The sequence below is a fragment of the Oncorhynchus masou genome, chromosome 33 (genome assembly GCF_036934945.1).
Source record: "Oncorhynchus masou masou isolate Uvic2021 chromosome 33, UVic_Omas_1.1, whole genome shotgun sequence".
Lineage (NCBI taxonomy): Eukaryota > Metazoa > Chordata > Actinopteri > Salmoniformes > Salmonidae > Oncorhynchus > Oncorhynchus masou.
In genome coordinates, this window is record NC_088244.1 from 16,318,386 (window position 1) to 16,340,590 (window position 22,205).

Here is a 22,205-nt window from a genome sequence, read left to right on the forward strand (position 1 = left end):
CTCTCTCTTTTATCTTTCTTATAAAGGTATTGGGAGAGGTAGACAGTTAGATAGATGGTCCATGTCTCTGTTAGTTAAGCGTAGCGCCTGTGACGCTAAACATTTCCTCTCCGTAGTTGAAACCGTAATCTCCTTACGTTACGGCGTATTTATTTACTCCACATGAACGCATTGAGCCACATACCTGTCGTATCTGGCATGCTTTCGTGTAGAGGTGGTCAACTCTGCTCGCATGATGAGTAGCCTTACATTGCTTGAGACCTGAAGACTTGGCCTTGGCTTTAGCTCAGTGGAATAACATCTGAGCAGTGAGGACGACACAGATTCAATACTTAGTGTGTAACGTTGGGATCAGTTCATTTCTCAAGACTGCTCTACACATTACACTCGATCTACAGTAGGTGAACATCTTCAGTTGATTAAAGATATACAGCACTGGGAGAGGTTAACTCTCACACATGATTTGCTGGTTGCTACTCTACACTGCCACACAGGGTAGTACATGTATCACTGGAACAGCATGAAAGCAGCTGTATTTGAACCATGTTCAGTTCTAATTCATTTACACATCACAATTATATCACAAACCATGTCTACAAGCTCTCACAGTCTCACGTCGGAATTAGTCCTTGGTCCATGTTTCTCAAATGTCCAATTTCAAAGGTTTTCCAAATGTCAAAATTCAGGTTAACTCCAACATCTTAGGGTAAGGCATTAACTCTGAATGTTTAACTTCTTGCGTCGAGCAATCCCAGATCCGGGATTCTATTTATAGCCTCAAGCTCATTAGCATAACGCAACGTTAACTATTCATGAAAATCGCAAATGAAATGAAATAAATATATTTGCTCTCAAGCTTAGACTTTTGTTAACAACACTGTCATCTCAGATTTTCAAAATATGCTTTTCAACCATAGCTAAACAAGCATTTGTGTAAGAGTGTTGATAACTAGCATAGCTATAAGCCTAGAATTCAGCCAGCAACATTTTCACAAAAACAAGAAAATCATTCAAATAAAATAATTTACCTTTGAAGAACTTCAGATGTTTTCAATGAGGAGACTCTCAGTTAGATAGCAAATGTTCAGTTTTTCAAAAAATATTATTTGTGTAGGACAAATCACTCTGTTTTGTTCACGTTTGGCTATGAAAAAAACCTGTATCCAGTTATAGCCTCAAGCTCATTAGCATAACGTAACGTTAACTGATTATGAAAATCGCAAATGAAATGAAATGAATGTGCTAGCTCTCAAGCTTAGCCTTTTCTTAACAACACTGTCATCTCAGATTTTCAAAATATGCTTTTGAACCATAGCAAAACAAGCATATGTGATAGCTAGCGTAGCATTTAGCTTAGCATTTAGCGGGCAACATTTGCACAAAAACCAGATAAGGATTCAAATAAAATCATTTACCTTTGAAGAACTTCTGATGTTTTCAATGAGGAGACTCTCAGTTACATAGCAAATGTTCAGTTTTTCCTGAAAGATTCTTTGTGTAGGAGAAATCGCTCCGTTTTGTACATCACGTTTGGGTACCAAAAAAAAAAAAATTCAGTCATCAAAACGGCAAACTGTTTTCCAAATTAACTCCATAATATCGACTGAAACACGGCAAACGCTGTTTAGAATCTATCCTCAATGTGTTTTTCACATATCTCTTCATTGATATATCGTTCGTGGTAGTCTCCTTTCTCTGGTGAATCGCTTGGAAAAAGACGTGCAGTTGAAGATGACGCACCAATTTCGACGGAGGACACCGGTCGGACACCTGGCAAATGTAGTCTCTTATGGTCAATCTTCCAATGATATGCCTACAAATACGTCACAATGCTGCAGACACGTTGGGGAAACGATAGATAGAGCAGGCTCATTCCTGTCGCATTCACAGCCATATAAGGAGACAATGAAAAACAGAGCCTCAAAAATCCTGCTCATTTCCTGGTTGCAGTTTCATCTTGGTTTTGCCTGAAGCTTCTGTTCTGGGGCACACACAGACAATATCTTTGCATTTCTGGAAACGTCAGAGTGTTTTCTTTCCAATGCTATCAATTATATGCATAGTCAAGCATCTTTTTGTGACAAAATATTGCGCTTAAAACGGGCACGTCTTTTTATCCAAAAATGAAATAGCGCCCCCATAGATTTAACAGGTTAAAGTGATGGTTAAGGTTTGGGCCGCCCAACAACCTGCCCGCTTGACCCTATCCCCTCCTCTCTTCTCCAGACCATTTCCGGAGACCTTCTCCCTTACCTCACCTCGCTCATCAACTCATCCCTGACCGCTGGCTACGTCCCTTCCGTCTTCAAGAGAGCGAGAGTTGCACCCCTTCTGAAAAAACCTACACTCGATCCCTCCGATGTCAACAACTACAGACCAGTATCCCTTCTTTCTTTACTCTCCAAAACTCTTGAACGTGCCGTCCTTGGCCAGCTCTCCCGCTATCTCTCTCAGAATGACCTTCTTGATCCAAATCAGTCAGGTTTCAAGACTAGTCATTCAACTGAGACTGCTCTTCTCTGTATCACGGAGGCACTCCGCATTGCTAAAGCTAACTCTCTCTCCTCTGCTCTCATCCTTCTAGACCTATCGGCTGCCTTCGATACTGTGAACCATCAGATCCTCCTCTCCACCCTCTCCGAGTTGGGCATCTCCGGCGCGGCCCACGCTTGGATTGCGTCCTACCTGACAGGTCGCTCCTACCAGGTGGCGTGGCGAGAATCTGTCTCCTTGCCACGCGCTCTCACCACTGGGGTCCCCCAGGGCTCTGTTCTAGGCCCTCTCCTATTCTCGCTATACACCAAGTCACTTGGCTCTGTCATCACCTCACATGGTCTCTCCTATCATTGCTATGCAGACGACACACAATTAATCTTCTCCTTTCCCCCTTCTGATGACCAGGTGGCGAATCGCATCTCTGCATGTCTGGCAGACATATCAGTGTGGATGACGGATCACCACCTCAAGCTGAACCTCGACAAGACGGAGCTGCTCCTCCTCCCGGGGAAGGACTGCCCGTTCCATGATCTCGCCATCACGGTTGACAACTCCATTGTGTCCTCCTCCCAGAGCGCTAAGAACCTTGGCGTGATCCTGGACAACACCCTGTCGTTCTCAACTAACATCAAGGCGGTGGCCCGTTCCTGTAGGTTCATGCTCTACAACATCCGCAGAGTACGACCCTGCCTCACACAGGAAGCGGCGCAGGTCCTAATCCAGGCACTTGTCATCTCCCGTCTGGATTACTGCAACTCGCTGTTGGCTGGGCTCCCTGCCTGTGCCATTAAACCCCTACAATCATCCAGAACGCCGCAGCCCGTCTGGTGTTCAACCTTCCCAAGTTCTCTCACGTCACCCCGCTCCTCCGCTCTCTCCACTGGCTTCCAGTTGAAGCTCGCATCCGCTACAAGACCATGGTGCTTGCCTACGGAGCTGTGAGGGGAACGGCACCCCAGTACCTCCAGGCTCTGATCAGGCCCTACACCCAAACAAGGGCACTGCGTTCATCCACCTCTGGCCTGCTCGCCTCCCTACCACTGAGGAAGTACAGTTCCCGCTCAGCCCAGTCAAAACTGTTCGCTGCTCTGGCCCCCCAATGGTGGAACAAACTCCCTCACGACGCCAGGACAGCGGAGTCAATCACCACCTTCCGGAGACACCTGAAACCCCACCTCTTCAAGGAATACCTAGGATAGGATAAAGTAATCCTTCTCACCCCCCCTTAAATGATTTAGATGCACTATTGTAAAGTGGCTGTTCCACTGGATGTCAGAAGGTGAATTCACCAATTTGTAAGTCGCTCTGGATAAGAGCGTCTGCTAAATGACTTAAATGTAAATGTAATGTAAATGGGGTAGACTTCAAATGAAAATATCAAAAACAACTTTCTATCGCTGGATTTCATTTTACAACCTTTGGAATCAGAGGCTGAATCTTACACCCGCCATCCCCTGACATCCTCAGACATGGATAGACGTCGAATACTGACTTGTTTCACGGGTGACCTGGCTGGTCTGGCACAGTGTGATTATCACAGTCACTATCTCGCTCGCTCTGTATCTTGACGTTCTGCTTTGCAAGAGATCAGGGGGAGAGAAAATTGCATCATCATTAACCTTTATTTAACTAGGCAAGTCAGTTAAGAACATATTCTTATTTACAATGACGGCCTACTGGGAAACAGTGGGTTAACTGTCTTGTTCAGGGGCAGAACGACAGATTTTTACCTTGTCAGCTCAGGGATTTGATCCAGCAACCTTTTGGTTACTGGCTCAACACTCTAACCACTAGGCTACCTGCCGCCCCATTATCCCCAAACCATATTCTTCAGCACACTGCTTATCATGGCAGGACATGGAACCCAGCCTGCTTGTAATAAGAAAATCACTTGCCGCGTGTGTGCATGTGTGCGTGTGTGTGTTTATAACCTTTGTTTGTGTTACTCACTTTACTGGAGCAGCCACTTCCTGATAACTCAGCTTGTGTGTGATGGACCAACTCCAGTGGCTGGGCTTGGGCTCTGTAATCACAAACTGAGAATCCCAATGAGCTGGAATGGAGACAGAGGAGCAGGTTTAACTTGTCACTCCTCTTTTTGATTAATCTGACAATAACTAGCCCTTTCAGGAACTCTAGTTAATGCAATGAACTTCAAATATTCTATTTGCCTATTCCTATCTCTCATAACAGCACTGTTCCAGAAAGTGGAGACACATCTGGATTAGTTATCTTCATGAAACAACATTACGATCCTGCTCTAACGATGCACCACCATTACGATCCTGCTCTAACGATGCACCACCATTACGATCCTGCTCTAACGATGCGCCAGCATTATGATCCTGCTCTAACGATGCGCCAGCATTACGACCCTGCTCTAACAATGCGCCAGCATTACGATCCTGCTCGAGCGATGCGCCAGAATTACGATCCTGCTCTAATAATGCGCCAGCATTACGATCCTGCTCTAACGATGCGCCAGCATTACGATCCTGCTCTAACGATGCGCCAGCATTATGATCCTGCTCTAACGATGCGCCAGCATTGTTATCCTGCTCTAACGATGCGCCAGAATTACGATCCTGCTCTAACGATGCGCCAGAATTACGATCCTGCTCTAACGATGCGCCAGCATTACGATCCTGCTCTAACGATGCGCCAGCATTACGATCCTGCTCTAATGATGCGCCAGCATTTACGATCCTGCTCTAACGATGCCCCAGCATTTACGATCCTGCTCTAACGATGCGCCAGCATTACGATCCTGCTCTAACGATGCGCCAGCATTACGATCCTGCTCTAACGATGCGCCAGCATTTACGATCCTGCTCTAACGATGCGCCAGCATTACGATCCTGCTCTAACGATGCGCCAGCATTTACGATCCTGCTCTAACGATGCGCCAGAATTACGATCCTGCTCTAACGATGCGCCAGCATTACGATCCTGCTCTAACGATGCGCCAGCATTACGATCCTGCTCTAACGATGCGCCAGCATTATGATCCTGCTCTAACGATGCGCCAGCATTGTTATCCTGCTCTAACGATGCGCCAGAATTACGATCCTGCTCTAATGATGCGCCAGCATTACGATCCTGCTCTAACGATGCGCCAGCATTACGATCCTGCTCTAACGATGCGCCAGCATTACGATCCTGCTCTAACGATGCGCCAGCATTTACGATCCTGCTCTAACGATGTGCCAGCATTTACGATCCTGCTCTAACGATGCGCCAGCATTTACGATCCTGCTCTAACGATGTGCCAGCATTACGATCCTGCTCTAACGATGCGCCCGCATTTACGATCCTGCTCTGACGATGCGCCAGCATTACGATCCTGCTTTAACGATGCACCAGCATTACGATCCTGCTCTAACGATGTGGCAGATTTACTGCATCCTGTTGTTTACTGGGCTCTTGTATCCATGGTGATAATAAATGCACCCTGTTTTTGCACACGCTCCTTTAACCTAATCTCATTGGCCCTGTGTCAGTCAGAGTGACAAGCATAACACACTCTGTCCTTTCCACTATTTTTTCCCCTCTCGCTCTCTCACTCCCTCTCTGACTGTTTGCTCCGCTCTGTGCTTCTCTTTTCTGAGTAAATATACAGAGAGTTTGTCTCTTGGTCGATCACTTAGTGAAGGTCACCCTCTGTGTTTCCGCGATAAAGAGCTTATTTTGACAGCTGCCTGAATCTTGCCTCCCCTACCCTCACTGCCTCGTCCCCTACGCTCACTGCCTCATCCCCTACGCTCACTGCCTCGTCCCCTACGCTCACTGCCTCGTCCCCTACCCTCACTGCCTCATCCCCTACGCTCACTGCCTCATCCCCTACGCTCACTGCCTCGTCTCCTACCCTCACTGCCTCGTCCCCTACGCTCACTGCCTCGTCTCCTACGCCCACTGTCTCGTCCCCTACGCTCACTGCCTCGTCCCCTACGCTCACTGCCTCGTCCCCTACGCTCACTGCCTCCTCCCCTACGCTCACTGCCTCCTCCCCTACGCTCACTGCCTCCTCCCCTACCCTCACTGCCTCCTCCCCTACGCTCACTGCCTCCTTCCCTACCCTCACTGCCTCCTCCCCTACCCTCACTGCCTCGTCCCCTACGCTCACTGCCTCGTCCCCTACGCTCACTGCCTCCTCCCCTACCCTCACTGCCTCCTCCCCTACGCTCACTGCCTCCTCCCCTACCCTCACTGCCTCGTCCCCTACGCTCACTGCCTCCTTCCCTACGCTCACTGCCTCCTTCCCTACCCTCACTGCCTCCTCCCCTACCCTCACTGCCTCCTCCCCTACCCTCACTGCCTCCTTCCCTACCCTCACTGCCTCCTCCCCTACCCTCACTGCCTCAGATAGCATCACTAGTCAATACAAATATGGAAAGTTTGTGTATTATACAAATATTTTGCATCTTTATTTTGTGTATGGAACATTAGAGCTGGCTGAAATTCCACATCTTCATCTGTTTTTGACATGCCAACACACTAACCTTTGACCCCCTCATACTGTAGGTGTACCTATCTGTTTTGTATTCTCTTCACTTTCATTTGTTTTCTTCAATTCATTTATTTTGTCAATCCATATTTGTCCTTTGATATCATTTCATTTATATTTCTTTCTGCCCGTCACTTTCTGTATGTCATGTTCTGATTTAATTTGTCATTTTTTGCATTTGATCCTTTTGTTTTCAGTTGATTTTGTTGGTGGATTTGACCCCTTCCCCCTCTACCATGTCAATGAGAAACCATCCCATCTCCTCTTAAAGCCCATGTATCTGTAAGTATGTGTGTGTGTTTGGCCTGTGTGTTTTTCTTTGGCTAGTCTTTGATATTAATTAAGATGAAACGTCTCTTCGTTAACACAGTGTTAATTGGAATAAGGCCTTAATTACTCCACTTTAATAAGCATTTCAGCTTTTGCCTAATGAGCAAGTCATTAAAAAATGACAGCAGATAGATGGCGCCGTGGTGTGATGTCATAGGGTTCAAGGGCATTTTATATGGACCCAGAGAAAAGAGGACAGAACTATGGACTATGTCTCAAATGGAACCCTGTTCCCTAAAATATAGTACACTACTTTTGGACAGTGATAAAGATATGTGGCTCTGGAAAAAAGTTGTGCAAGTTATTTTTAATTAACTAGGCAAGTCAGTTAAGAACAAATTCTTATTTACATTGACATTCTACCCTGGCCAAACCCTAACCCAGACGGCGCTGGGGCAATTGTGTGCCGCCCTATGGGACTCCCAATCACAGCTGGTTGTGATACAGCCTGGAATCGAACCAGGGTCTGTAGTGATGTCATTTGGGACATGTTTCCTTGCCAAAACCCTTATTCTCCTGTCCTCTATCCCTCACTCCCAAAAAGAGCAGCCATCTACTGCTACTGTATGCCCACATTATGCTCACTTTCTGGGGAGTGGGGAATTTGAGAAGAAGGCTGGTGTGTGGAAGTCTAGAGTTTGGGTTTCCTGTCTGATTCAGTTAACCATACACTCAAGGACCTGAACACACCAGCTCATGGTGTTTTCATTAAAGTTTAGCCCATATCAAATTAATAAAGCTTTGCATTGTACAGGTTTATGTTATTGGGATTAAGAACTTAAGAACTGTGTCATGGCAGGATATTCTTCTGTGACTAGTATAAACTTAAGAACTGTGTCATGGCAGGATATTCTTCTGTGACTAGTATAAACTTAAGAACTGTGTCATGGCAGGATATTCTTCTGTGACTAGTATAAACTTAAGAACTGTGTCATGGCAGGATATTCTTCTGTGACTCGTATAAACTTAAGAACTGTGTCATGGCAGGATATTCTTCTGTGACTAGTATAAACTTAAGAACTGTGTCATGGCAGGATATTCTTCTGTGACTAGTATAAACTTAAGAACTGTGTCATGGCAGGATATTCTTCTGTGACTAGTATAAACTTAAGAACTGTGTCATGGCAGGATATTCTTCTGTGACTAGTATAAACTTAAGAACTGTGTCATGGCAGGATATTCTTCTGTGACTAGTATAAACTTTCTTTGTGGTTCTGCTAACTCTGCTAAGGAGTATGAATACGTCTGATTGGAGTAAACAACACTATTAAACCTGTCTATTCTGTCTGAGGGTTTAGGGGAATATGTAGGTTTGTGTGTGTGTGTGTGTGTGTGTGTGTGTGTGTGTGTGTGTGTGTGTGTGTGTGTGTGTGTGTGTGTGTGTGTGTGTGTGTGTGTGTGTGTGTGTGTGTGTGGTTGCATGGGTGTGTGCCTGCATTTATGCACATAGACACACCACAGATTAGAGGCTCTCTGCCTTTTAACCACCATCCCAACTTTCATTTGAATGATATTAAATTATGCATAATTTAATATATCATAATAATAACATAATAACAATATGTGCAGTGGTGGCAGCTAGCCTACGAGCATTGGGCCAGTAACCGAAAGGTCGCTGGTTTGAATCCCTGAGCAGACCAGGTGAAAAATCTGTCTGTGGCCTTGAGCAAGGCATTTAACCCTAATTGTTCCAGGGTCACCATCAATAATGGCTGATCCCTGGTAATTACCTCACTCTCAAAGAGGGTGGGATATGCCGAAAAAGTATTTCTAATTTACACATGTGAAAAATGACCAATCTAAGCACCCACCTAATTATTATAATAATTTTGCTACACTCGCATTAGCATCTGCTAACCATGTGTATGTCACCAATAAAATGTGATTTGAAAAAATGGAATATATTATTAGCCTGCAGGACACCTCTCCTGACAGCTTCATCAGCACTGTTGCAAATGAGACGTCAGGAATTACCCTAACCTTTACCCTCCTCCACCACTAGGGTTATATAGCCTCGATCTTAATAAATGCACCAGGTGTGTGTGTTTTTCATTGGTCATCCACTCACTGTCTCCTGTATCCTATCTTCTCCAGGTCTACGTAAATAGGGCGGCAGCCGACGCCGTGATTTCCCATGGAAACAAAATGGCTGCTCTGACTGACACAACAACAGTCCCAGAATGCACTGCGGCAGGCCAGACATTCCTCTGATTCTCGACTTCTTTATTTCAGCTCTTCAGTACTTCAAACATGTAAATGACTGGTTTTCTGCTTAGTAATGACTGTAGTTTCCAGTTCTGTTCTGCTCTGTTGTTAGTGGGAGGGATGGCGGGGATAGTGTTGGGGGATGGGGAGGGAGGGAGGGGGCGGGGTAATTACTGTGTAACATGGTCTTGAACTCTTTTTGTGTACTCAAATATTAATTATTTATCTTGAACTACAAACGGCATCCAACAACCAAGACTTACAGTACCTGCTGTTAATGGCTGTATTTCTGTCCATCGTTCAGAATTAGTGATCTACAGAATGTCGTATGTATGTATGTATGTATGTATGCATGTATATATGTATATATCTATATACATACATACATACATACATACATACATACATACATACATACATACATACATACATACATACGACATTCTGTAGATCACTAATTCTGAACGATGGACAGAAATACAGCCATTAACAGCAGGTACTGTAAGTCTCGGTTGTTGGATGCCGTTTGTAGTTCAAGATATATATATATATATATACAGTGCCTTGCGAAAGTATTCGGCCCCCTTGAACTTTGCGACCTTTTGCCACATTTCAGGCTTCAAACATAAAGATATAAAACTGTATTTTTTTGTGAAGAATCAACAACAAGTGGGACACAATCATGAAGTTGAACGACATTTATTCGATATTTCAAACATTTTTAACAAATCAAAAACTGAAAAATTATTCAGCCCCCTTAAGTTAATACTCTGTAGCGCCACCTTTTGCTGCGATTACAGCTGTAAGTCGCTTGGGGTATGTCTCTATCAGTTTTGCACATCGAGAGACTGAAATTTTTTCCCATTCCTCCTTGCAAAACAGCTCGAGCTCAGTGAGGTTGGATGGAGAGCATTTGTGAACAGCAGTTTTCAGTTCTTTCCATAGATTCTCGATTGGATTCAGGTCTGGACTTTGACTTGGCCATTCTAACACCTGGATATGTTTATTTTTGAACCATTCCATTGTAGATTTTGCTTTATGTTTTGGATCAATGTCTTGTTGGAAGACAAATCTCCATCCCAGTCTCAGGTCTTTTGCAGACTCCATCAGGTTTTCTTCCAGAATGGTCCTGTATTTGGCTCCATCCATCATCCCATCAATTTTAACCATCTTCCCTGTCCCTGCTGAAGAAAAGCAGGCCCAAACCATGATGCTGCCACCACTATGTTTGACAGTGGGGATGGTGTGTTCATTGTGATGAGCTGTGTTGCTTTTACGCCAAACATAACGTTTTGCATTGTTGCCAAAAAGTTCAATTTTGGTTTCATCTGACCAGAGCACCTTCTTCCACATGTTTGGTGTGTCACTTTTTATGGATATCTTTAAGAAATGGCTTTCTTCTTGCCACTTCCATAAAGGCCAGATTTGTGCAATATACGACTGATTGTTGTCCTATGGACAGAGTCTCCCACCTCAGCTGTAGATCTCTGCAGTAAAATCCAGAGTGATCATGGGCCTCTTGGCTGCATCTCTGATCAGTCTTCTCCTTGTATGAGCTGAAAGTTTAGAGGGATGGCCAGGTCTTGGTAGGTTTGCAGTGGTCTGATACTCCTTCCATTTCAATATTATCGCTTGCACAGTGCTCCTTGGGATGTTTAAAGCTTGGGAAATCATTTTGTATCCAAATCCGGCTTTAGACTTCTTCACAACAGTATCTCGGACCTGCCTGGTGTGTTCCTTGTTCTTCATGATGCTCTCTGCGCTTTTAACAGACCTCTGAGACGATCACAGTGCAGGTGCATTTATACGGAGACTTGATTACACACAGGTGGATTGTATTTATCATCATTAGTCATTTAGGTCAACATTGGATCATTCAGAGATCCTCACTGAACTTCTGAAGAGAGTTTGATGCACTGAAAGTAAAGGGGCTGAATAATTTTGCACGCCCAATTTTTCAGTTTTTGATTTGTTAAAAAAGTTTGAAATATCCAATAAATGTTGTTCCACTTCATGATTGTGTCCCACTTGTTGTTGATTCTTCACAAAAAAATACAGTTTTATATCTTTATGTTTGAAGCCTGAAATGTGGCAAAAGGTCGCAAAGTTCAAGGGGGCCGAATACTTTCGCAAGGCACTGTATGTATATATATATGTATATATGTATGTATATTAGTTTGTTACTATGGCTCGGTCTCAGATCATCACTGTTGGGCTGAATTACAGTTGAGCCTGTGGAATGGAATGGGCTGTTGTGTTCTGCCTGTTTACTTTAGGCCACGATCTGTGCACATAACTACACAGGCAAAGCAGGAAGGGGAGAGGGGGGAATGGGGGAGAGGAGGGGGAGGTAGGGAGGGAAGAGGGAGAGGAGACGAAGGTAAGGGTGGTAGGTAGGGGGAAAAGCAGCCAAACCTACAGAGGATTTGTTCAAAAAGAGAACCAGAAAAAAAGAACGATGAAAAATAGTTTTAGTCAGGGTTTTGAAATGCAAACTTAACTTCATAACAGAGAAAGAGAGTTGATGTTTAAAGTTTTACAGTAAAAGCACACAGGCAATAATGTTTGAGTTTGAGTCTTAACTTTTTCTTAATCTTACTTACGGTGCTGTGACTGACTGAATCCTGTCCAAAACAGTTTTGGACACCACTGATATACAGTGTTTCAATAGACTGAATCCTAAATCTGTAGAGATGGGTGGAATGAAAGGAAATAAGATTATTTTAAATCTTGTTTTACAGTTATTTTGTAATTTTTAATTTAACCTTTATTTAACTAGTTGTTGGTGTGGAAGATTGAGGTTTGTGTCAGGAGTTAGATGTGTGTTAAAACTCCAGTCCAGAAACCCAACTGCCTCAAACTACTGTGAGGGTTGAGTGTAAGGTTGAGTGTTTTGACAGTTGGTCATTAGTTATACACAGTTGCTGACCGACTTTTTTCAATCCTAAATAGTTTGTGATATGAGAGGTAGTTTGACTGCATTTCCCGTCCATGGTATACAAAGATATTGAATGGAGTGTAAATGGTTTAAATGTAAACGTAGCACAAATATAGCAAAACAAGAAGACAGAAATATACACAACCTGTTTTCTCTATCATTCCATCTGTAGATTGTTGATTCAACTGTGATCCATTTGAATGGTTTGTTTCATATCATGTTTGTAGGGGTTTTGTATGAGAACCATGGATATGCTGTATTGTACGGTAATATCCTAGTGTATGTTTGGGTCTATGTTGGATTGGGGAACATTTATCCCACAATCCCAAAAGACATACACTTTTGTGCCCAAACTTTAAGATGGGGGGCTTGTTCTTGAGTATTTGGAGCATATAATTAGAATTTAGAATACTGAAATGGACATGAACCTTCTTATGATGGGATGAAGGTCAGCCATTTTGATCAGGGAGTTGGTCAACCATGGTTTGCCGGTGCTGTGATAAGATATTTGGTAAAATAATGAAGATGAAGAATTTTAGAGGAATGATTCCATAATTTTTTTCAAATTAACTATCAATATCCCAACACCCCTCTAGTAATTTAATAGGATCTCTAACCCCTCTAGTAATGTAATAGGATCTCTAGCCCCTCTAGTAATTTAATAGGATCTCTAGCCCTTCTAGTAATTTAATAGGATCTCTAACCCTTCTAGTAATTCAATAGGATCTCTAGCCCCTCTAGTAATTTAATAGGATCTCTAACCCCTCTAGTAATATAATAGGATCTCTAGCCCCTCTAGTAATTTAATAGGATCTCTAGCCCCTCTAGTAATTTAATAGGATCTCTAACCCCTCTAGTAATTCAATAGGATCTCTAACCCCTCTAGTAATTTAATAGGATCTCTAACCCCTCTAGTAATTTAATAGGATCTCTAACCCCTCTAGTAATTCAATAGGATCTCTAACCCCTCTAGTAATTTAATAGGATCTATAACCCCTCTAGTAATTTAATAGGATCTCTAACCTCTCTAGTAATTTAATAGGATCTCTAACCCCTCTAGTAATTTAATAGGATCTCTAACCCCTCTAGTAATTTAATAGGATCTATAACCCCTCCAGTAATTTAATAGTATCTCTAGCCCCTCTAGTAATTTAATAGGATATCTATGATTTGGACTTTCTGTTGCATATTGTGTAACTGCATTGGCTGTATCCCTTTAGGAGTATGATGGAGTTTAGTTGGAGTTGGAGTTTAGTCTAAGCTTAGTTTTGTGTTTCATCTCTTTTTAAGTTTTGAGAAGGGTCAAGTGATCCTAGATTTGTGGGTAAGAGCACCTTCTCTCTGGCCCGTCCCCTTCTGTTTTGTTACTATGTCCCTCTATTGCCCCCTGCTGTTGAATGTGGTCATGTACACATTAAATACGGCTGAATATGTTTGTGTTCTTCACTTGAACAAACCCCTCATCTTTTTCATTTAGGCTTTCATGGCATATTGTTCATTGATAAGTTACAAAAAAACAGTTAAGGATATTTTCCATTGTCCTACTGGAGCCCATAGAACGGTCCAGGTTACTGCCCTGCATGTATGTACGTGTATATGACTATGCTTCTTTATCTCCACGTTATCCATGCAGTCTTATACTTAACATCGTTCAGAAGAACTAATGTATTCCTTTATTTCTGTAGCCTCTAAGCTCAATTGTTTTTATTTTTGTATAATTTGTCTTATCTGCTAAGACATGAATGCAATGATTTAACCTTTTTTTTAATCAAAGCTTGTTTTCTACCTAATCAAACGAGCCTTGAACACAGAACATAAGAGGATTTGAATTTGGTTTGATCTCGTTTCCAGCAGCATCTGATCAACATGCTCTTATCCCGTGTGGTATTGTGGGTTTGGAAGACAGGCTGCTCATTTGATGATATTGAAATCACAGCTCTTTCTCGCAACTGATATGGGCTTGATAGGAATTCTATTGCAGAACGGTGGTGCAACAATGATAATAGTAAACCATGGACTGTCTCAAATGATATCCTAAAGTAGTGCACTATATAGGTAATAGGAGATCATTATTTCAGGAGAGGGCAACATTAAAGAACATTCATATAGAGATGTCTTGTGCAGAATAGCCCTTCTGTCATAGATATTGCCAGCTCTATACATTACATTTCCTTCTGTAATATTGTATGTTGGACTCCAGTGAGTAAACCCCAAGTTTATCAATACCAAGCCAGGCTTGTCTGTCAGTACTGATGAACATACTGTAGGATCAGCTACAATTTAATAACTGTAGCCAGGATCATTATCCGAAATGAACACACACTGCACCTCATCTCTTGATTTAAAAAATGAATAGCTTGAAGACAACGAAAGTAATTTGATTTATGGGAACAGTTCTTCCTTTTAATGCAATACAGCCTCTCCGACAATACAGCCTCTCCGACAATACAGCCTCTGACAATACAGCCTCTCCGACAGGGAATGGAAGAGTCATACCTGGCATTCAAGTTGGTTGGGACCTATTGTGGTGGCGTAATGGATACCACTGAAAAAGAGTCCACCTCTTTGGAGATAATTCTGTGTCTTTGTATAGGAAAGTGGGGGAAAAGCTTTTTGTATTTCTATTCATTTTGTGTCCTCTGTAGTCCCCATCACACGTGACTCAATTATGTTATCCTATTTGTCCAAACGTGTAAATAGAAGTTTTGTTAATAAAAACAATGTGTACTTTTAATCATTCTCATTGTGATTTATTTGTTTTAGGGATTATTCATATTTTGTGCAAATATTATAACTGTAATCTGATGTGCAGTTGGACAGATTTAACTTGCTCTTCCAATTGATCACTGTAAACATCAATACTGACAAAACACTGGATATTGCATATGTTTTTATTGTTGTATATATAATATATTACAGCCAAAACGAGGCCATTTTAATTTGAGGGTATTTTGAACAGGGCAAATCAACAGTTTTAACGTGGGTCAGACCTGGCATCCAACATCCAGGGAACATTTTCAGAATGTTCTCACAGCACCTATAAAATAATGTGAGCTGCTCCAAGGGGTTCTAGAATCTTTCTTCATTTGTCGAAGGTAAACAAAAGCCTAAAAGGGAAACAAGGAAATTGTGTATTGTTTCTCAGTGTATTAGGGATACTATAGGATAATTGTGTCATACATATTCACAGGGATCTCGTACTTGAGTGTGTGTCTTTCAGGACATGAATGCTCGGACACTGCCTCTGATGGTGGCTCTGCAGATGGGGCAGTGACGCAGGCTGGCAGCACAGTCGCTACACACCACCAGGTGACCACAGGGGATGAAGACAATGGAAACCCGCTTGTCCATACACACCTTACATGTCCGCTCCTCCTGCAGCTGACGCAGGAGCTCATCAGGGGTGGGGTTGCCCACTGCTGAAATACACACAGGAGTGTTGGCGTTTGTCTGTGTGTGGGTGTGTGTGTGTGTGAAATACACATGACCTTTGACCTTTTTCTCTGATGGGTGTCTGTGTCCTGACCCCTCCTGCACTGAGCCCATGCCTCTCCACCAGCCCTGATAGGGACAGAAAACACCAACAGTAAAGGGTGAGACATGGTTACTCATGGTAACATCATCTAAACTAATAATTTGAAAAATCCAAATAATTTCACAGATCTTGATTGTAAAGGGTTTAAACACTGTTTCCCATGCTTGTTCAATGAACCATAAACAACATATCCAGGGTCCCTGTTCACCTGCGTGAACGTGCCTTAGGCAAGCTGCAAAGAGGCATGAGGACTGCAAATGTGGCCAGGGCAATAAATTGCAATGCCCGTACTGTGAGATGCCTAAGACAGCACTACATGGAGACAGGACGGACAGCTGACTGGCCTCGCAGTGGCAGACCACGTGTAACAACATCTAAACACGATTGGTACATCCGAACATCACACCTGCGGGACAGGTACAGGATGGCAACAACAACTGCCCGAGTTACACCAGGAATGCACAATCCCTCCATCAGTGCTCAGACTGTCCGCAATAGGAGGCTGGACTGAGGGCTTGCAGGCCTGTTGTAAAGCAGGTCCTCACCAGACATCACTGGCAACAACGTTGCCTATGGGCACAAACCCACCGTCGCTGGACCAGACAGGACTGGCAAAAAGTGCATTTCACTGACGAGTCGTGATTTTGTCTCACCAGGGGTGATGGTCGGATTCATGTTTATCGTCAAAGGAATGAGCGTTACACCGAGGCCTGTACTCTGGAGCGGGATCGATTTGGAGGTGGAGGTTCTGTCATGGTCTGGGGCGGTGTGTCGCAGCATCATCAGACTGAACTTGTTGTCATTGCAGGGAATCTCAATGCTGTGCGTTACAGAGAAGACATCCTCCTCATTCATGTGGTACCCTTCCTGCAGGCTCATCCTGACATGACCCTCCAGCATGACAATGCCACCAGCCATACCTCTTGTTCTATGCGTGATTTCCTGCAAGACAGGAATGTCAGTGTTCTGCCATGGGCAGCGAAGAACCCGGATCTCAGAATGGTGCACGTCTGGGACCTGTTGGATCGGAGGGTGAGGGCTAGAGCCATTCCCCCCAGAAATGTCCAGGATCTTGCAGGGGCCTTGGTGGAAGAGTGGTGTAACATCTCACAGCAAGAATTGGCAAATCTGGTGCAGTCCATGAGGAGGGGATGCACTGCAGTACTTAATGCAGCTGGTGGCCACACCAGATACTGTTACTTATGATTTTGCCCCCCCCCCCTCCCCCCACACACACACACACATTATTTAATGTGGAACTTTTTCAGTTTATGTCTCAGTTGTTGAATCTTATGTTCATACAAATATTTATTTTTCTTTTTTTGCTGAGTTTATTTACATGTTTAACAAGAGTCTCCATTTGTTGTTTCTCAGTGTCAATCCAGTCATTTCAGATGAACAAGGATATCAAAGGGTTGTGTTAAAATATGAACGTGGTCAACATCAGAGTTAAAGATACCAACGTTGGTCCAGCAGGCTATTTTTAGGACTCCCCCAGGGGTCAAAGTGTAATTAGAGCCCTGTAGGTTGTAAGTTCAAGTAATGTGAGCCCTTAGCCTTTACCTAGCCCATAACAATAACAATCCGCTGGTCCCTACCTCCAAACAAGTATTTATGGGTAGAGGCAGTGGGTTCTGTCAGACAAGGCAAATGTTTAGGGATTGACCCCTGTGAGCTGTACCCAGGCACATGCTGCTATTGTACTATCACCCTGGTAGTGGATGAAGTGAATCCCCTCCCCTTACAGTGTTAAGTGCTTTGAACATCAGAAAAGTTACATGTAAATCCAAGCCATTATCATTAATATAATCACCATTCTTACTCTGACCTCTGCTCTGCGGTCTGGTCCGGTCCTCCTCCTCAGCTGCCAGTATGTCAGTGACCAGGCCAGACACGGAGGTGTAGTGCTGGCCGTTCAGCAGGTACTTCGTCTGGACCAGACTCTCCACAAGGCCAGCCTCAAACCCCATCTGGAGCACGGTCTGGACCACAGGAGACAACATGGCCGAGGGTACGTCCAGACCACCCACCACATCTGACAGAGGGGAGGACGGGGAGAGAGAAAAAACAAAACAGGTATTAGGTGGGAAGTTGGGAAAGAGACAGTTATATAGAGTTTCACTGAAAACCAACAGCACTGCATTTTTTATTCAGTGAGATATGGAAAACCAGACTTTTGATAAACGGCACAGTAGAGAGAGCAGTACCCCAGGGTGTGGGAGTGGAAAGAGCAGTACCCCAGGGTATGGGAGTGGAGAGAGCAGTACCCCAGGGTGTGGGAGTGGAGAGAGCAGTACCCCAGGGTATGGGAGTGGAGAGAGCAGTACCCCAGGTTGTGGGAGTGGAGAGAGCAGTACCCCAGGGTGTGGGAGTGGAGAGAGCAGTACCCCAGGGTGTGGGAGTGGAGAGAGCAGTACCCCAGGGTGTGGGAGTGGAGAGAGCAGTACCCCAGGGTGTGGGAGTGGAGAGAGCAGTACCCCAGGGTGTGGGAGTGGAGAGAGCAGTACCCCAGGGTGTGGGAGTGGAGAGAGCAGTACCCCAGGGTATGGGAGTGGAGAGAGCAGTACCCCAAGGTGTGGGAGTGGAGAGAGCAGTACCCCAGGGTGTGGGAGTGGAGAGAGCAGTACCCCAGGGTGTGGGAGTGGAAGGAGCAGTACCCCAGGGTGTGGGAGTGGAGAGAGCAGTACCCCAGGGTGTGGGAGTGGAAGGAGCAGTACCCCAGGGTGTGGGAGTGGAGAGAGCAGTACCCCAGGGTGTGGAAGTGGAGAGAGCAGTACCCCAAGGGTGTGGAAGTGGAGAGAGCAGTACCCCAGGGTGTGGGAGTGGAAGGAGCAGTACCCCAGGGTGTGGGAGTGAAGAGAGCAGTACCTCAGGGTGTGGAAGTGGAGAGAGCAGTACCCCAGGGTGTGGGAGTGGAGAGAGCAGTACCTCGGGGTGTGGAAGTTGGCAAACAAGAGGCAACCAAAAGCCATGCATCACCTCTCTGACACACATTAAACCACAGAAACAAATTGAGTTCTGATAAACACAGAGAAAAGCACCACTGAGGGATACATCTGCTTCTCTGACTGTCCTCTAAAACAGCTGAACCTGACAGTATTTGTAATTCTCTCTACACACACGTTTAAGTGCCCACTCATGTAATATATCCTCTTAGTCTGTATCCAGGGGAAAGCAGCGTATTGGTTTCCAAGGCAATCCATATTTATTGTGTTTGTTCAGCACAGGTTGACACGTGGGGCGGATCACCCATTGATGCCATTTAGGGAGGCGGGGGTCAAGAGAATGAAGTGGATGTAATATAAGTTTCAATGTTTTCATTTGTATCCTGGGACTCACCATTTTCTGAGTTGATTTCTCTGGACACCGGAGTCTGTGATACACCCTGGAAAACAAATCAACACTGGGGATCTATTCTGTGAGTTCTCTAACGCACTGTAGTGACCACAACAGTTATGTTGGCACACTACAAATGATCCTGGCTTTTGGTATGACAGTGGAGGACAGTGAAGCACAACAGTGAAGGATGAATGTTAGGGATGAAGGTACTTACCACAGTCTCTATATTGAAGTGAGTATCCTGGCTGTTGCTGACGTAGTCTCGCCCTCTCGTCTGGATCAGGAAGTCACATCTGAGGAATGAAAGAGAAAGTTGACAGCAGAACCGTGGACACAGGGTCAAAGGCATTACATTTTGCATTTTGACAGTTTGTGTGATACCGTGGGAACCACTTGGCGTGCTCCTGCCAGGGGTCATCTCCAGGTTCCCAGTTCCTCAGCCCTCCATCACAGTAGAAACATTTCACGTTGTCACCGTGTCCTAGGAGGAGGGACATAATATTTTGTCTATCATAGCACTTCTGACAAAGACTTTACATGAAGATTAGACACACTAAAAAACACACACATGCATACAGTACACACAGACAACAAGCAGTGTGTGTTTGCTGTCCGTGTACACACACACACACACACACACACAGGCAAATTTAGGTATAGGCGACAATGGCAGCCGCCTGGGGCTGCATCTTGTTGGGGACAGCACGGGGCGCCCACACAAACAAAATTGGAATGCTGACATTTGCAGGATCGGTTTTCTATCGCTCATTTGCATTATCATGTCACCGAGTGGGACTGTGAGTCAAATAGCCTTGTCGGAGAGGGGGCCTTGATTCTAGTTTGTGACATGGGCAGGCTACTACCTGGGAAGGTCTTTTGTATATATTTGTATAGTTTTAAATGTTATGATTATTTATTTGTATTGTTCCAAATATCTGAATAAAAATGACAGTGCAGAATGGTGCTTTGTTTTGGCGGGGGCGCTGAAGGGGGGGGGGGGGGGGTCGCCCAGGGAGCCATACAAGCTAGAACCGCCACTGCACACACAATGACACAAATGATCACATTAATACACACAGGCAGACACCCCAACATTCCTGCTGTGCGAATGTGGATTGTGTTATTGCATTTACAAAACTGAATTTCAAACAAAGGAAAAGTTGTTTCTGATTCGCTCTCATAGTTGTTTTGTTCTAAGATTTAATGAACACAACAGTCTAACCATAACAGTGATGTTTTCCTTTACGCAGTCCGAGTCCTGTCCAGCTTTTTCTGTCAACAAACACATGACTCAGCGTGGCTATTGTCCCACACACAAAGACTGGAACCTGCTATTTCTGAATATCCAATTGCCAATTTCTAATTGCCAAGGCGTGCGTAATTTTGTCCAATAGCTTCAGTAAACATGAGAACTAAAAGAAAGAAGCAAGTTATAAAATGTTCCCAACATAATTTAGAAAAGTGGAAATACACAACACACACTGATGTCACAATAGGATTTCTCTCTCACCATCAACAAATACTATTTGCGCACCTGTGTAGAAGAATCCTGCCCTCGACAGAACATCGGGCTGGACCGTCGCACCAGTGGGCCAGTTGTGGAAGGTGGTGAGACGGGATTCCTCTGACTCCATCTCGGGGTAAACAGCCTGCCCGGCCGCCCCCTGGTCGTCCACAGTCATCCTCTGGAGCTGGCTCAACAGCTGACCGTCCACGGAGTCAGAAGGGGACCCGGGAACGACATACAGTGGGATATTCCCAACCGCTCTACCCATTACCAAACTACAAGTGGGGAAGTGTCTCTTGTGTTCGACGATCGGACTGTCCCCATGGACCCAATACCTCAGGATCCCTCCACAACAGAAGCACTTGACCTTATCATCGGGCCCCAGTAAAAAGAAGCCGGCTCTGGCTAGGTTGGTCGCGGTGACCGGCGCATCGCCCGGCCAGTTTTCAAAAGTTCGAAGCCTATCCCCCTCGCCTCGCATCTGGGGCGTCTCCAGAATATACATCATCTCGCTCCGGTCATCCGTCATGCTCTTCTTTTTCCTTCGGTCCTGTGGCAGTCATCCCTGTTCCGTTCCATAGTGGACTGTGCAGTTGGGAGCGCGAAGCGCGCAGTGCTGAACATATACTCCCTGCAGCTGTAAGCACGGCTTGCGCAGTAGCCCACATCAGGCAGCGTTCCAGAACTCACTCACTAGATGCCAGAAGGCAGTCCCATGCGGTCAAAACATAGAGGAACCATCTTTATATCTGTAACAGCATAGGTAGCGCCATTGAGGCTACAACCCATAAGAATCCCCACACAGTTGACTAGTTTGACCACTTTAACATTTCGGAAGCCCTCTATGGCGCTGCCCATGCTATATTGGACTTTTGGTCAATAGAGGCCTCTGTTATTCTCTTTTCCAGACTGTTTGACGTGGATAGCCTATCACCAAAATAAGAACAGTGCGTTAGTGAGACGTGTCCAACCCGGAATCCACCAAGTTTAATTTGCTAAACCTACACATTAAATAATGTATATTTATTGCTGCAGATTTTGCACAATGATCTCGACTGTAACCAGTCTCACAATGAACACTGAATAAAAATATAAATGCAAAATGTAAAGTGTTGGTCCAATGTTTCATGAGCTGAAATAAAAGATCCCAGAAAAGTTCTATATACACAAAAAGCATATTTCTCTCAATTGTTTTGCACAAATTTGTTTACATCCCTGTTAGTGCACATTTCTACTTTGTCAAGACAATACACCTGACAGGTGTGGCATATCAAGTAGCTTATTAAACAGTATGATCATTACACAGGTGCACCTTGTGCAGGGGACATTAAAAGGTCCAACCAGCCTCACA

The 22,205-nt window shown here is 44.5% G+C and overlaps 2 protein-coding genes across 5 annotated transcripts in view; one reads left to right on the plus strand and one right to left on the minus strand.

The window, feature by feature from the left end:
* The window catches only part of nkain4 (sodium/potassium transporting ATPase interacting 4), a 139,664-nt gene extending 130,016 nt beyond the window's left edge, over nt 1–9,648 (plus strand). Inside the window, exons 6-7 of one of the 3 annotated variants that reach the window (XM_064956019.1) lie at nt 7,198–7,282; nt 9,425–9,514. In XM_064956019.1, the coding sequence (XP_064812091.1) occupies nt 7,198–7,282; nt 9,425–9,434 (95 nt within the window). In that variant the 3' untranslated portion in view covers nt 9,435–9,514. Of the gene's footprint in view, nt 1–7,197; nt 7,283–9,424 lie in introns of all 3 variants that reach the window. The other 2 variants (XM_064956020.1, XM_064956021.1) reach the window with 2 other exon arrangements.
* A 5,727-nt stretch (nt 9,649–15,375) lies between these two features.
* Nucleotides 15,376–21,756, minus strand: LOC135527521 (baculoviral IAP repeat-containing protein 7-like). Of its 2 annotated transcripts, none has more exons than XM_064956023.1 (8): nt 20,882–21,756; nt 19,729–19,828; nt 19,562–19,640; nt 19,348–19,393; nt 17,837–18,043; nt 15,969–16,034; nt 15,675–15,889; nt 15,376–15,580 (listed from the first exon to the last, which is right to left on the minus strand). In XM_064956023.1, exons 1-7 carry the CDS (start codon nt 21,381–21,383, stop codon nt 15,690–15,692), a joined length of 1,200 nt encoding a protein of 399 aa, XP_064812095.1. In that variant the 5' UTR covers nt 21,384–21,756; the 3' UTR covers nt 15,376–15,580; nt 15,675–15,689. The 2 variants fall into 2 exon arrangements, with proteins under 2 accessions (XP_064812095.1, XP_064812094.1); XM_064956022.1 differs by having other exon boundaries at nt 17,822–18,043.
* Between the last annotated feature and the right edge of the window lie 449 nt (nt 21,757–22,205).

Coding starts and splice junctions, on each gene's coding strand:
- LOC135527521 (XM_064956022.1), bottom strand. CDS start 21,383: ATGACGGATGACCGGAGCGAGATGATGTATATTCTGGAGACGCCCCAG. Junction 19,394..19,561: donor ACTTCAATATAGAGACTGTG/GTAAGTACCTTC, acceptor TTTGTTTTCCAG/GGTGTATCACAGACTCCGGT. Junction 16,035..17,821: donor CAGAGGTCAGAGTAAGAATG/GTGATTATATTA, acceptor TGTCCCTATCAG/GGCTGGTGGAGAGGCATGGG.